This window comes from Rosa rugosa, chromosome 1 (genome assembly GCF_958449725.1).
Source record: "Rosa rugosa chromosome 1, drRosRugo1.1, whole genome shotgun sequence".
Taxonomy (NCBI): Eukaryota; Viridiplantae; Streptophyta; class Magnoliopsida; order Rosales; family Rosaceae; genus Rosa; species Rosa rugosa.
Window position 1 is genome coordinate 5,634,279 of NC_084820.1, and position 12,757 is coordinate 5,647,035.

The window sequence follows — 12,757 nt, forward strand, 5'->3', positions numbered from 1 at the left end:
CAAAACAAGAAAAACAAAGGCCAGAGAGAAAAATAACCAAAAAATAACACCATTAAAAATCAGAAGTACATACTCATCATGAATATTTAGGCAAACAAAATACTCCAAACTACTGAAACAACAAAAACAAGTCTTTTGTTCTCATAACACTGAAGGTTTTGCCAAAAAGCTTAATATAATTCCAGTCCGCCTACCGAGTTGCTTACTTGAAACAGACATTAATAAACTAATCATCCTCTTCAATGACCTTGGTGCCCAAGCCCTTCAGTCCATCAGCTGGGATCTCTGCAACAGTCACAAGGGAGTATAGCTCTTCCTTCGCATCTTCATCATCATTCCTCTTGCGAGCAATGCGAACCCTGATTCTTCTTGGGACACTCCTGATTCCTCTGCTCCAGATTTGCTTGTTCAGCTTCACATCCACCCTGACATCAATTGTTCCCATTGCCTTCTGGGCAAACTTCCTGATCTCCTTGATGGCATTGGGAGCCTTCTTCTTGAATGTGCTGTTATTCATGACAGTACAAGAAAAGAATATTAATTTCTGCCGCTGATATGATAGACTGGAATCAGCAATACAGTTCAGTGAATACATTAAATGCTGGTAATTCCAAAACAAACATAAGAACACCTCAAGAGTTTGTACTAACAATCGTGAAAAAAGACAGCAATAACATTGAAAATAAACTGTGGAGTTGATAGATGTAGTTGCAGTAGCTAGTGAAGAAGAGCAACAATGAAGGCAAGAACACACAAATTTCCATGCCAGGGACTAACACAATGAGACTCCGAGACCCTAAATCAACAAAATCAAAACCCAACCCCGCCATCATCAATTAGCACTAGCGCAACAAATCGGGCCCGGCCCCATAGTTTACACTAGTTCCACATAAAAATCCCACAAACCATCTCCATCCACACCACTGTCAATCACCCTCATCCACCACAACAGTAAATCTACAATTCTCAACTACATCACTATCACATCTTTTTTATACTTTTTCTCACTAGACACAATAACATCTTCCTAGTTGAATATCTAAATAGCATACACAGATATCACATACGAACTTATGCAAATAAGATCCAACAGATAAACCACAAACCATCACTGATTTTCAAACAAAAGCCACCATCTTTCGCAAACCCAGAACCACACGAATCCAAATTCCAATCAAACATCACAAAACAGATACGAAGCTAGTAAAAAATCAATACAAGCAGTAAAAGCATGGATGCAAATGAAGAACCCAGAATAGGGATTTACCAGCCATGGAGGCGCTTGTGGAGGTTGATGGTGAACTCCCTGGTGACGACCTCCTCCTTTCGTCCCTTAGTCTTCTCAACCATTTTCACAGTCTCCTCTTCTTCAACTCTTACCTGCCAAACACACCATCCATAACTCAAAATAATTATATGGCCATACCCTTAAAAGATTAGATCTTTGAGAACCATTTCATGCGTTAAGATTAGGGTTTCATGTTAAGCTTTGAATAGATGAGATGAGAGACAAGAGAGAGAGAGAGAGAGGGAAGGAACCTTGAGGCGATGCGCAGAATGAGAGAGAGGCGGAAGCGAGAGCAATAACAAGAGACGCTAAACCCTAGTTTATACACCTTTTATAAAGGGTCCATACGACCCCGCGTTGTCTACTCGTACGACGCGTCGTGTGTTTTTGAGTAAGAATACGACGCCGTTTCCTTGTATTTCTCATTTTCTCTCTCACATCTCGTAATTTCTCTCACCTTTTACTGTTTTTTTTTTTTTTTATTATTATTCAAAACCATGATTTTCTATAGGCTATATAACACACGAATTTTTTTTCAAAATCGCTTATTTTTATTTTCTAACAAAAGTATTTTCGCCCTTAAATCATGATTCTAAAACAATTTTAGAATTGAAGGAGTTCAAAAATCTCGACCCTATTTTCTTTTGTGATTTTTCAAAGTCAGAAAACTGAGAACGTCATTTAAAAAAAAAACAAAGGTTGAGATTTTGCAATCCATCACTTAGAGCAACTATTAAAGATCATTTTTTATTGGGAGAAATGATCATTTACCCAATTTTTGGGTTAATTAACCCCACTTACCCAAAACTCTAAGAGTTGGACCTGTTTTCTTTATATTTTTGGACTGTTTTGCCCTTTTGTAATTGTCAAAGCTGAAAATTGAAACAGAAACAGACCAAGAGAGAGAAACTCCCCGATTTTAGAGAGAGAGAGGAGCTGTGCAATTTCTGGAGAGAGAGGAGCTCTGCAATTTCGAGAGAGAGAGAGAGGGGAGCTCTGCGATTTCAAGAAGAGAGAGAAACTGTGCGATTTCTAGAGCGAGAAGATCTGCGATTTCTAGTGAGAGAAGCTTTGCGATTTCTAGAGAGAGAAGCTCTGCTGCGATTATCACCATAGACCGAGATCGAGCTCTTGTTTGTGTTCTTCTTTCATCGCGGTTTGATTCGTTTCTTCATCGATCTCTAATTTTTGTATTTTAGCTCAGTTTAATTTGTTGGATTTGAATTTCTGGGTCGTTGTGTGTACATTGTGTTAGTTTTGAATTGCTTTGTTAATTTCGAACTGATTTTGGTGAATTTGATCTTCGTGTTAAGTTTGAACTGATTTTTTTGACTTTGATCTTCGTTTCGTTTCATATTTGTTTATTCTGTTTGTTCTGAAACAGTTAGATTTCATATTTTCTAGTTCTGACGAAATATTAGTTGTGTTCAGAGTTGTTACTGTTTCTGAAGTGTTTTTTGTAGTTCTGACTATTTTATTGAGGGGCAATAATCTGTCTATTGGGGGACAATAATGTGTCTTAATTGTTATAAAGTCTCTATATTTGTTGTTTACTGATCTTTTACTTTATGTTCAGAGCAATTTGTTACATTTTCTGAAATCTTTTGGTAGTCCTGACTACATTATTGGGGGGCAATAATGTGTCTTAATTGTTATGAAGTCTCTATAATTGTGTTCAGTGATCTTTTTCTTTGTGGCTTCGAATGTGTTTTGGTAGTTTTGACAATATTATTGGGGGGCAATAATATCTTTGTTTTGTTATTTTTTGCAGTAATATGGGTGATCTTTTGGTTGTTAGGTGTATTTATTCTTGCAAAGAGGCCACCCAGGAGGCCTAGGGTGAAGCGGTTCAAGTCAAGTGGAGAGTGTGAAAAAAAGCCAATTCGTTGCGGCCGTTGTGGCAAAATGGGCACTCATAACCTGATTATTTGGGGACTTAAATTCACCAAGCATTGAATTTGAATACATGTACTTTTGTAAACTAATTTAAAACCTTCTGACCATCTATACAAAATATTATTGGGGGGCAATAAACTTTTTATGACCCCCCAATAAACCTAATTATTTTGGGGAATGAATCTAGCAGCAATTTGTTGAAAGGACCTGTAATAATTTGAAGGCAATGGAAGCATATCATATCATCCAAATCTTTTCATTTCATCGTAATTGGAAAATAATAAGTTCCATATGAGAATGTACAATCCCTACTTTCGAAATCCCTAAGTTAAATTCCTACTTTCAAAATAAATATCCTACTTTGCAATACATTAGAAGTTAGATATGATGTTCAGGATTTCGGTTTTCACTTTCTTCAAGCTCCATCAAGAGTCATGATTCTCTCTAGAATTCTCTTCCTCATGCTGCCCCCAGCTTCCTTGCTTGGTTCCTCCCATTTTATTATGCTCTCCATGAAATGTAGCATAAAAGGTCCGCCATCAGCACTGTAAAGCAGTAAATGAATTCATGTTAACTTTATTGAGGGGCCAATAATCTGTCTATTGCCCCCCGATAGACCACCAAGAAAACTCCAGTTTCAATCAATAGCGGATTAGTGTACTTTAATAAACACAAGACAACAGTTTGTTTTTGAAAGCCCGAATTTCAGCAATAAATGAACCACAGTTAAGACATTATTGGGAGGCAATAATCTGTCTATTGCCCCCCAATAGACCACCCCAAAAATCACCAGTTTCTATCATTGACAGATTATTATACTTTAATAAACTCAAAACAATATAAGACTTATCAAAACTCTAATTTCAGTGATTAATTAACCACAGTTAAGATATTATTGGGGGGGGGGGGGGCAATAATCTGTCTATTGCCCCCCAATAGACCACCAAAAAAACACTCAATTTTCAATCAATAACAGATTAGTGTGCTTTAATAAACAGCACAGTGATTATTGCCCCCTAATAGACATATTACTGGGGGGAAATAAATTTTTTTTTTTTTTTGGGTTTCGACTCCACAGTAGCTTTCAATGAGTCTCTGTTTTCACTCAATTAACAGTTTATAATAAAAAAACAACATTCACAGCAGTATTTCACACATATGAACCAGAAACCCCAGATTTCACAGATTTTCGCACATGCAAAGTCTATTTTCACAGATTTCACAAATATGAACCAACTTTAAGCTATCAAGAAGTTTAAATCGAAGATTTATGTAAACGATTTCGCAGAAAACTGGAAAATTTGAAAAAACAAATTGGAAATTCGACTTTTACCTCTTTCGATGTTTCCGAAGCCGGAGAAAATACAACCGCTACCGGATCTTGAATCTTAATCACCGGTATTCGGTGAGTATCGTGGTCGTTTACCCAGAGTTAGAGAGAGAGAGAACTGTCAATATGAATCGAGTCGTGCTGTTAGTGTGTAGGGGTAGTGGCACGGTTTGTAATTTCATTTTTTTCGGAGCCCAGAAGTGTCCTTGCACTGTTGGTTTGGGTAAGTGGGCACAAATAACTATAGGTGGGGTGTTTGGGTTCCTGTTGGACATTATTTGAGTAAGTGGTCACGGCCCCTAATTTATTGAGTGTGAGATTATAACATAAGAGAGTTTTTAACAAAAAATTAAAAAAAATGATGTACGATCCGGTATATCCATCAAAAGACCAATCAAATAAGATGAGCGATAGGTTCAAATATAGTTGGTTTATCCTATGTACTACTGTGGCTCCTCCACGAATCCTTGTTCTGACCATTATTATGTATCAGCGGGTGGGTATGTAATTGTTTTCTTAGCATGCGACATTATTATCAATGGAATTCCATTATTTAAAAAAAAGTGAGATGACCCATCATTTAGCCAACCTAACTTTATAACGGTACTAGTACTGATAACACTTTTGTTAGGGTAAGACCCCAACAAGGAATACAGAAGGAAGAAAAGAATGCAAAAGAGAAATTCTGATATATTGATCGATATCGTGAAAATACACAGCCTGAGATTATATACCCAGGTTCTGCTCACGCAAAGGAGGACACGTGTCCCACTTCATCTAGTTCCAATTAATAAACTCTAATGCAGCATAATAGCAAATCATGAATTAAGCCTAATTTCATAACAACTTTCATGTATGAATACCCTTGATTAGAACATTGTACTCGTTTCTTTTGAGATTAATATCATAACATGCATAGTTGATTTCGTCTCCAAAAAAAAATTAAGGGATACTAATTAAATAATCTTTTTTTTTTTGTTTCTCTTTCTATAGGAAACATTTTCCTTCTGGTAGGCTTGTTATTTGAACAAGATGGTAGCAGTTTCCTTCTCAGTTTTATATAATAACTAATCCATCTTCCCCTCTTTTCTTGGCAAAGCATTGTGACACTACATATAATCTGTTTGGATTAAAATGTTCCAGCCATTGATGCAAGAAAAATAGAACTTTTTCTAAACCAAAATTAAAGGCCTACCCTTGTCCCAAAATTTCTGTTCCCAATTATATTACTGAAGAGACACAATACATCTCATGGAGCTACAAAGAAAATAACATGCTCATGTTACAAGCCTCCAACGGGGGCCATATAAATGGTGTAATTTTTCCATCTTACCCTCCTGTATCAATTCTGGTTCTACAGAAATTCATGCTACTATGGACCTCCTCTACAGTTTTGAGATGAGAAGAATTACCTTCCTAATTTCTAACAGGAACCTTCACACTTCCATTGTATCTAGATCTCTGCTATGTAAATGTCACCTAGGATTTTAGCGCGCACTTCGTGAACGTCTCCACAAGCTAAGACCCAAAACTGCGAGACCAGCAACCGCGGCTAAAATCTGCCAGAACCAGCAAAACTAATTTGTTATACAGCAGTTTAGAAGTAATTTGAGAAAATTAATCCAAGAACAAATTTGACAAGAGTTACTCACCTTAGCATCTCTACCAAAACTGGTCGTAGATCGAAAGATTGAATCTAGTAACTTAAACCGAGAAGTACGGGGCATTAAGATTACTACAGTGTACTGTTTTTTGCAAGGATAAGGTAGTATGCTTTGTAATGATAACTGCGCCGTTTTTGGGGTCAGAGATTGTCTAACTTTTAACCGACCTTCCTCTTGAGTCTGCAACAAAGACATGATGACAGTTAATCATTTTGAATTGTTTCCCCGACCAATTCTACCTTAAGACCTCACTTAAAACTTTTAGCTGGAACTCTAACTGAGCTTAACAATGTAGTGCACACAAGCATGGTTACAGCGACCAACCTCAAAACAAGTGCCAACATCGCCAGAGTAAATCCTTGACTGGTAGCTGTGTAAAATCCTCTCCAGCCAGTAGTAATTTTCCTGAAAGAGCATAGGCATATCAGCAAGAGAATTCCGAGTGGATATAATCATATCTTATTACATTCATATCCCCCGTTCAGGAAACTTCATATAGTAGGTCATTGTCAATAACAACCTAGTTGAAATATTTAGTATCCTACAATTTAGAATCGAATACTTTCTTAACAACATATGGACCCTATTGTAACAAGAAATCACCTGAATCCCATTTTCATGGGCTCTTTGCTCAATTTCAAGGATGGTTGAGACATCCTCAGCCGAAGGCCCTTCCTCTTGAAGACGTAATATTTCATCCAAAGTAAGGTCGACCTGTTAAATGGCATTGAACAGCTAGATGACTGACCATTCATTTAAAAAACTAAAAATACGAACATGTACAGCAACAAAGTCACGAACCAGCTTCGAGGAAATTTCTGGATCACAAGAAAAATTTATGCTTATATCTCCACGAACATTAGCAGTTCTGGAAGGCTTATTACCGCCAAGAAATACTGAAACACCCACAGTGTAGATCTGCAGCATAGAGGTAAGAGTTGAACCAAAGATGAAGATGAATAATAGAATAAAAACTATCAGGAGTTCAAGGACATATTTAAACCTGTCCATGCTTGAAGCGGAGAACTTGCATTATTTTCGTTTCAAGAAGTTTGCTCAGGAAACCAACAACGTGAATATCTTCTACCTGTCATTTGATGGGTTTTGCCCAGCAAGAAATCATCAGTAAAATTGAACTCCTCAAAGGTCATTTCATGAAACATCACAAGTTTTCTAATGCTATAGAAAAAGAGAGCCACGCACCATGGTTCCATTATTCAGCTCCACAGGAAAGCAAAGCTGGACAGAACATTGTTCTTCCACCATAGGGCTGCGCACCACTTCTCTACAAGCACATCCAGTTAGCAGGGGTTTGAATCCAAATGGTAGTAAATACTCGGACATGCAATAACATGTTCAAATAATACTGTGAAGAAATCTAGGGATATCTTACATTTCAGATAAGTATAGAAATCAACAACATTCAAAAAGAGTTGGGATGCTGCTTAATTAAACCACTATTAGATAATGGTTCTTTTTATAAGGCATCACTACTGTCTCACATTTCAAACACATTCAACCACCAATATGAATACAATATGTTCCTCCAGTGTGTGTGGTTGTACTATAGTGTACCTTATTATGGTTCTAGGAAAAGTGAATGGCAGTCCTGTGAGGTCATCGCGGTTATATTGCATGAGAGGTTCAGAAGGCTTTGGTATTCCGCCCTGCACAGAAAATCCATAACTGTTAACACATATAAAGTCCAGGCATAGGTAGAATAGAAACGAAACAAAACTTACCAAATACTGTAATATTAAAGGAAGTGCTATAGAAGGATCAATATTCCCAACAATGACCATAGAGAAGGTTGATGGATCCTTGAAACATTTGTTGAAATATTCACAAGCTTTCATTGGATCAACTTTCTGAAGATCACTTATTCTGGTAGGCTGCAAAATGTACAAATTAACCCAAAGTTAAAACTACAGCACACGACATGTAACAAAAACTATAATCAATATATTGTGGGCACATCATACCCTAAAGAAATAGGAGTTTCCATAGTTCAGCTCCTTCACACGATTTGCAAATGCAGTATAAGGATCCCTGTCTTGATTACGGACCATTTCTTCTGCCATTTGCATCACTATTTTGACATCTTCTTCTCCTGGTGTTACATTTGTGGTAAATAGTTGATACACAAGCTGCCAGAACAAATATTACTAAGCCTTTGCAGCTTCAAATAACCTCGGAGGGAAATGAAAATAAAGGAAACACAAGCTCCAGCAGTGAAGATACCTCTATGTATGAATTTTCTTAATTTTTTTTTTTTTTAATTTTATTCTACAATCTACTGCAATAATGTGATCATTATCTCCTACTCCTTATGTGCATGCCAGGAGAAAATCAAAAATCATGCAGCATACCTGCAAGGCAGTTTCTAAGTCTGAGGGTGAACAATCACCAGCAAAGGTTCTCGTGTATGCTCCAAGCTTTGTGCTGACTTCGGACCTCTTACCCGCAAGCATATCCATCAGAACTGAAGGTCTATAACCATATACCCCAATTTCTCCTGCAATAGTTGGCCCCATCGAGCAAGAAAAGTACTCACTTTCAACAAGTTCGGATAAACCCCCATATGAGAACCCTGTAAAGATAACCTACAGAAACAAAGTACTGATAAGACTGTAAGCCTATGCATAAAGTTACTTCACATATTACACAACTTTCAGATCTTTAGTGCTCCCATAGAACAGAATGCCATTATCATATGGAAAATTTCTCTCCAAATGATTGGAAAGGGAAGTATTAGATAAAAGAACTTCTTTTAACCTACCTCTTACCAATCTCATTATTGAAATGACATAGAGACAAGCATTAAAGTTGTTAATCAATTGAAGTTGGCATAAATTGCAGCATCACCAGAAACTTTCAAAAAAGAATTTGCAAAGCAGAGCTAAACGTTAAACAATGGTTTGTACTTCCTAGCTATAAACCCTGTCCCCTATATTAAAAGTTTAAGACCTATAGAGGATACCATTTGTCATCCTGTCATATCCACCTCATCAATTAGTTTTAACATTAATAACTGTTCATTTCATGCATTGCAAGTAGAGTTTTCTTTCTCTTACCCTAGCAGTACAAATTAGAGATCCATTACAATGATGAATATTGTCTTGCGTTCATAACTTCAAGTACAAAGAATTGAGTGACAGATAGACAGTGTTTCCTTGGATAAGTTCTGAACTACAGATATTGCATTGCTGTCAAAGAGTTGTACCTGATCATCAAGAAAGTCTGTACTCTTATAGCAAACTCTCATGCCATTCGATAGAATCAATTCAGTAGCTCCAATATTTGAATATTCACATTGCTGCACAATATTCCTGAAACAATAATTGAAAGAGGCTAAGAAAGTAAGAATACATGACTGCAATATTTGCAAAACAGTATGAAAGACATTACAAGCTAATAACTAGTGTAGAGTATATAAGATTCCAAACTCCGAACAGATGTATCAAGAAGGATGCAATCAGGAACTTTAAATAGAGAAGTCACGCGAACTAGAAGAACAATAAAAAGCACACAAAAAAAGGAAAACAGAAAGCTGAGAAGTAAAGCTCCACCATTACCCTCGATTAGGTTTTGTGCTAACAATTTCTTCTGGAATATGTTCTTCATCCCATGGAGAAATGATTCTTTCTTCCTCAAGAGCACTGATTTTAGAGACAACATTTTTCAAATCTTCTACTATTGCAGAAGCTCGTGGTTCAATTGTCTTAATGACACAGCTGCATGATGTTTGTAACTTCTCAGCATATTTGGATATCTCTGCTGCTGTTATATCTACAAAGATAGAAGTTTTGATGAGTAGAGCAATATATTGTCATATAGTTGCGATATCAATACATTTGAATATGCAAGGACTCACAAGGTAGAAGGGTCTTCTGGAGTTGGGCCTCATACTCAATCCCAATAACAGGTTCATTACGGAGAAAATGCTGCCAGAGAAAAATTAAGGTGAATAACTTTTCAAAATTAATACAGAAGTCCTTAAATATGAAAGACAAGAAACTACAATTTGGAAATACCTGTAAATATTCATCTCGCAAGCTAGTTGACTGCATTTGATCGCGTTCCAAATATGCAGATTCAATCTCTGACATCAGTAAAGCTCGAACTATAGACACTTCCCGTTCTGAAAACCCATGTAGCCGTACCCTGGCAACCTGAAACATTAGGTGTTAAAATAATTAGTTTAAAATTGAACAAAATCAAGTAGAGTTCTTGTAATGGATGAAAAACATACCTCAATCAGCATCGACTCTAGGGCCTGAATTGTTCCCTTTTCTTTACAAGATGAGGTCATCATATAAGCCTTCAAGGGATTAACTAGAACATCTGCGGAAGTTGAGCATGAGAAAAAGGGTGGATCTTTTCTACGAGCTATTTTAAAGAACCTCTGGTTTAGAGCATAAAGGAACATTGATTCTGCCAGTAAATCCCTATAGTCCCTCACTGTATTCAGCTCAACAGCTGGAGTCTTATAGCTAATAATCACTGCAGACTACAACAAGACAAATTCAATATGTAAAAAGACAATGCTACATATATTACTTGCATTTTTCGCTAATGTGAACATCAATTGACACAAACAATATTAAGATTTATTCCTGTACTAACCCCAGTTGCCTCAGATTCAATGAAACAAGAATAACGTGGCTCTTCATGAGATGGAACTTGATATGTTGGTATAAGTGGACGCTCAGGTGCAGAACTTTTATCCCCAAATTGATTCTTTATCAACTCAACAACACTCTGAGATGGAAAGAGAATGTGTTAAGACATCTTGACTACAGACTAGGCTTATTATTCAAATGAGAAAAGTAACAATTCAACAACATCTGACCTCAGTATCTGGGAAATCTCCTACAGCTATCACTGCCATATTGCTTAAATGGTACCACTTCTGATAAAATTGCTTCACAGTCTCAGGAGAAACAGTTCGAATTACCTTTTCTAATCCAATAGGTAAACGCTCAGCATACTGCAATCAAGATAGAGTTAAAAGAATAACATAAGTTTGGTAGAAATTGTAAAACAAAAACTAAAAAAGTTCACCTAAAATCATAGTCATCCTCACATAATATAGCAAACTTATAGAACTTCACTTCAGCTATTACTAGGTTTGCAACATCCTTTTAAGTTTAGACAAAGTTCAAAAATGTCAGTAAGAACTAGTTCCAAGTTGCATGGTGCATTGCGCCATGATAAACTAAAGTTTACATGATACTAGATCTTATACTTAATTGTATAATCAGAATGTTGTAGAAGTACATGCAAACATTACAAGTGATGGCTAATGACGGAATTAAAAATCTCCTGACAAAGTGGTTGATTATAATTATTTCTTAGGCAGTACCTTTGAACCAGCCATCATTAAAAGCCAATGCGCATCCTGCATCCTTCCCGTAGCGTTTCGATTCCCTCTGTACTCTTCCATAACAGCGCCTCTTTCTCTTTCCACATCGTCTTTTGAGACACGAATCTGCACAGTCCCAGTAATTAAACGCAAGTAAAAATTGCTGAGGGTTACCGAACAAGGTAAAAATAGTTGATACCTCAGAACTGAATTCCGCCAAGACAGAAATGGCCTCAGATAATAGTTCAAGCTTGTCAACAGGAACAAATAACTCATAAACAGTGTCATCAGCCGATGTCACTGCATTCTGGCAAGCGCCAAATTCTGCCCCAATACTTTCAAGAAATCTGACTATATCATGATTTGTGTACTTCTGAGTAGCACTGAAAGCAAGATGCTCAACAATGTGGGCAACTCCTCGTTCTTCCTCCTCTTCCAAAACTGACCTGCCATGATCCCAATAATATCAAAAACCTTAACACATTCAGGCATACATAAAGTTTGAATCTTTCTTTCTGTTCAAGCAATACATTGCTCACTTTTAGCATGTATGATTAAAACCACATGTAATTCTCTTCTGTGTCAATCACATTATCAATAATTCTACACCAAAACACATAAACAAAACTTCCCCACATCCCCATTACCAAGAAAACTCGAACCAATGCCAAATTAACCAACCCCAAAAGTGAAAAGACCACTAATTCAAGCACAAAAACACAACTCACCCAAGCAACACCAATCAAGAAACAGATAAACACACCCAATACAAGATAACGAAACCAAATATCAATTTGAATTATGAACAAAAAGCAGTAAAGAAAGCATTACATACCCGACTTTAACAGCGAGGGCAAGAGCTGCTCTCATTTTGGGCTTAGAATTGCAACGAACATAGTAAGAGAGACCATTATCAAGCCTGCCATAGTCAACTCCGACGGGCTTGTCTCCCAGAACTTGGTCCATCTCTATGTTCACCAGCTTCAGTGACCTGAACCCGGTTTTCTTTACCATGCTTGAACTCCCTCCCGGAAGTAAATCCATCACTCTCTGTTTTTTGCTTCCGATTTCTCACTTCTTCTTTTTGACACAGAACTTAAAATATTAAAACTCAAAACTACGGAGTTGTACCTTTCTGTGTGTATAGCCATCAGTTTTCACTGTGGTGGCTGCACCATCATGGGCCTGAGCCCAAAAGTTGTGAACTTGGGTCA

At 37.0% G+C, this 12,757-nt stretch overlaps 2 protein-coding genes across 5 annotated transcripts; both read right to left on the reverse strand.

Moving 5' to 3' along the window:
- Nucleotides 1-33: 33 nt before the first annotated feature.
- LOC133727054 (large ribosomal subunit protein eL31) lies at nucleotides 34-1,592 on the reverse strand. Of its 2 annotated transcripts, none has more exons than XM_062154681.1 (3): nucleotides 1,540-1,592; nucleotides 1,268-1,380; nucleotides 34-506 (listed from the first exon to the last, which is right to left on the reverse strand). In XM_062154681.1, the coding sequence occupies exons 2-3, from the start codon at nucleotides 1,348-1,350 to the stop codon at nucleotides 227-229; spliced, it is 363 nt and encodes a 120-aa protein (XP_062010665.1). In that variant the 5' UTR covers nucleotides 1,351-1,380; nucleotides 1,540-1,592; the 3' UTR covers nucleotides 34-226. The 2 variants fall into 2 exon arrangements, with proteins under 2 accessions (XP_062010665.1, XP_062010666.1); XM_062154682.1 differs by having other exon boundaries at nucleotides 1,268-1,377; nucleotides 1,538-1,569.
- A 4,119-nt stretch (nucleotides 1,593-5,711) lies between these two features.
- Nucleotides 5,712-12,728, reverse strand: LOC133712462 (zinc protease PQQL-like). Of its 3 annotated transcripts, none has more exons than XM_062138575.1 (21): nucleotides 12,379-12,728; nucleotides 11,743-11,989; nucleotides 11,544-11,669; nucleotides 11,031-11,168; nucleotides 10,805-10,939; nucleotides 10,431-10,688; nucleotides 10,213-10,350; nucleotides 10,053-10,122; nucleotides 9,754-9,967; nucleotides 9,402-9,507; nucleotides 8,548-8,781; nucleotides 8,161-8,325; nucleotides 7,921-8,070; nucleotides 7,754-7,845; nucleotides 7,382-7,463; nucleotides 7,182-7,265; nucleotides 6,980-7,096; nucleotides 6,782-6,892; nucleotides 6,503-6,583; nucleotides 6,167-6,358; nucleotides 5,712-6,073 (listed from the first exon to the last, which is right to left on the reverse strand). In XM_062138575.1, the coding sequence occupies exons 1-21, from the start codon at nucleotides 12,585-12,587 to the stop codon at nucleotides 6,002-6,004; spliced, it is 3,021 nt and encodes a 1,006-aa protein (XP_061994559.1). In that variant the 5' UTR covers nucleotides 12,588-12,728; the 3' UTR covers nucleotides 5,712-6,001. The 3 variants fall into 3 exon arrangements, with proteins under 3 accessions (XP_061994559.1, XP_061994568.1, XP_061994555.1); XM_062138584.1 differs by having other exon boundaries at nucleotides 11,743-11,984; nucleotides 12,379-12,517; XM_062138571.1 differs by having other exon boundaries at nucleotides 10,053-10,350.
- Between the last annotated feature and the right edge of the window lie 29 nt (nucleotides 12,729-12,757).

What these genes read in the sequence shown, in the direction of transcription:
- LOC133727054 (XM_062154681.1), bottom strand. Translation starts at nt 1,350, where the DNA reads ATGGTTGAGAAGACTAAGGGACGAAAGGAGGAGGTCGTCACCAGGGAG. An exon ending in CACAAGCGCCTCCATGGCTG is followed by an intron (nt 507 to 1,267) that starts GTAAATCCCTAT and finishes CATGAATAACAG; the next exon opens with CACATTCAAGAAGAAGGCTC.
- LOC133712462 (XM_062138571.1), bottom strand. Translation starts at nt 12,587, where the DNA reads ATGGATTTACTTCCGGGAGGGAGTTCAAGCATGGTAAAGAAAACCGGG. An exon ending in CTTTAATATTACAGTATTTG is followed by an intron (nt 7,846 to 7,920) that starts GTAAGTTTTGTT and finishes TTTTCTGTGCAG; the next exon opens with GGCGGAATACCAAAGCCTTC. An exon ending in CCCATGAAAATGGGATTCAG is followed by an intron (nt 6,584 to 6,781) that starts GTGATTTCTTGT and finishes ATGCTCTTTCAG; the next exon opens with GAAAATTACTACTGGCTGGA.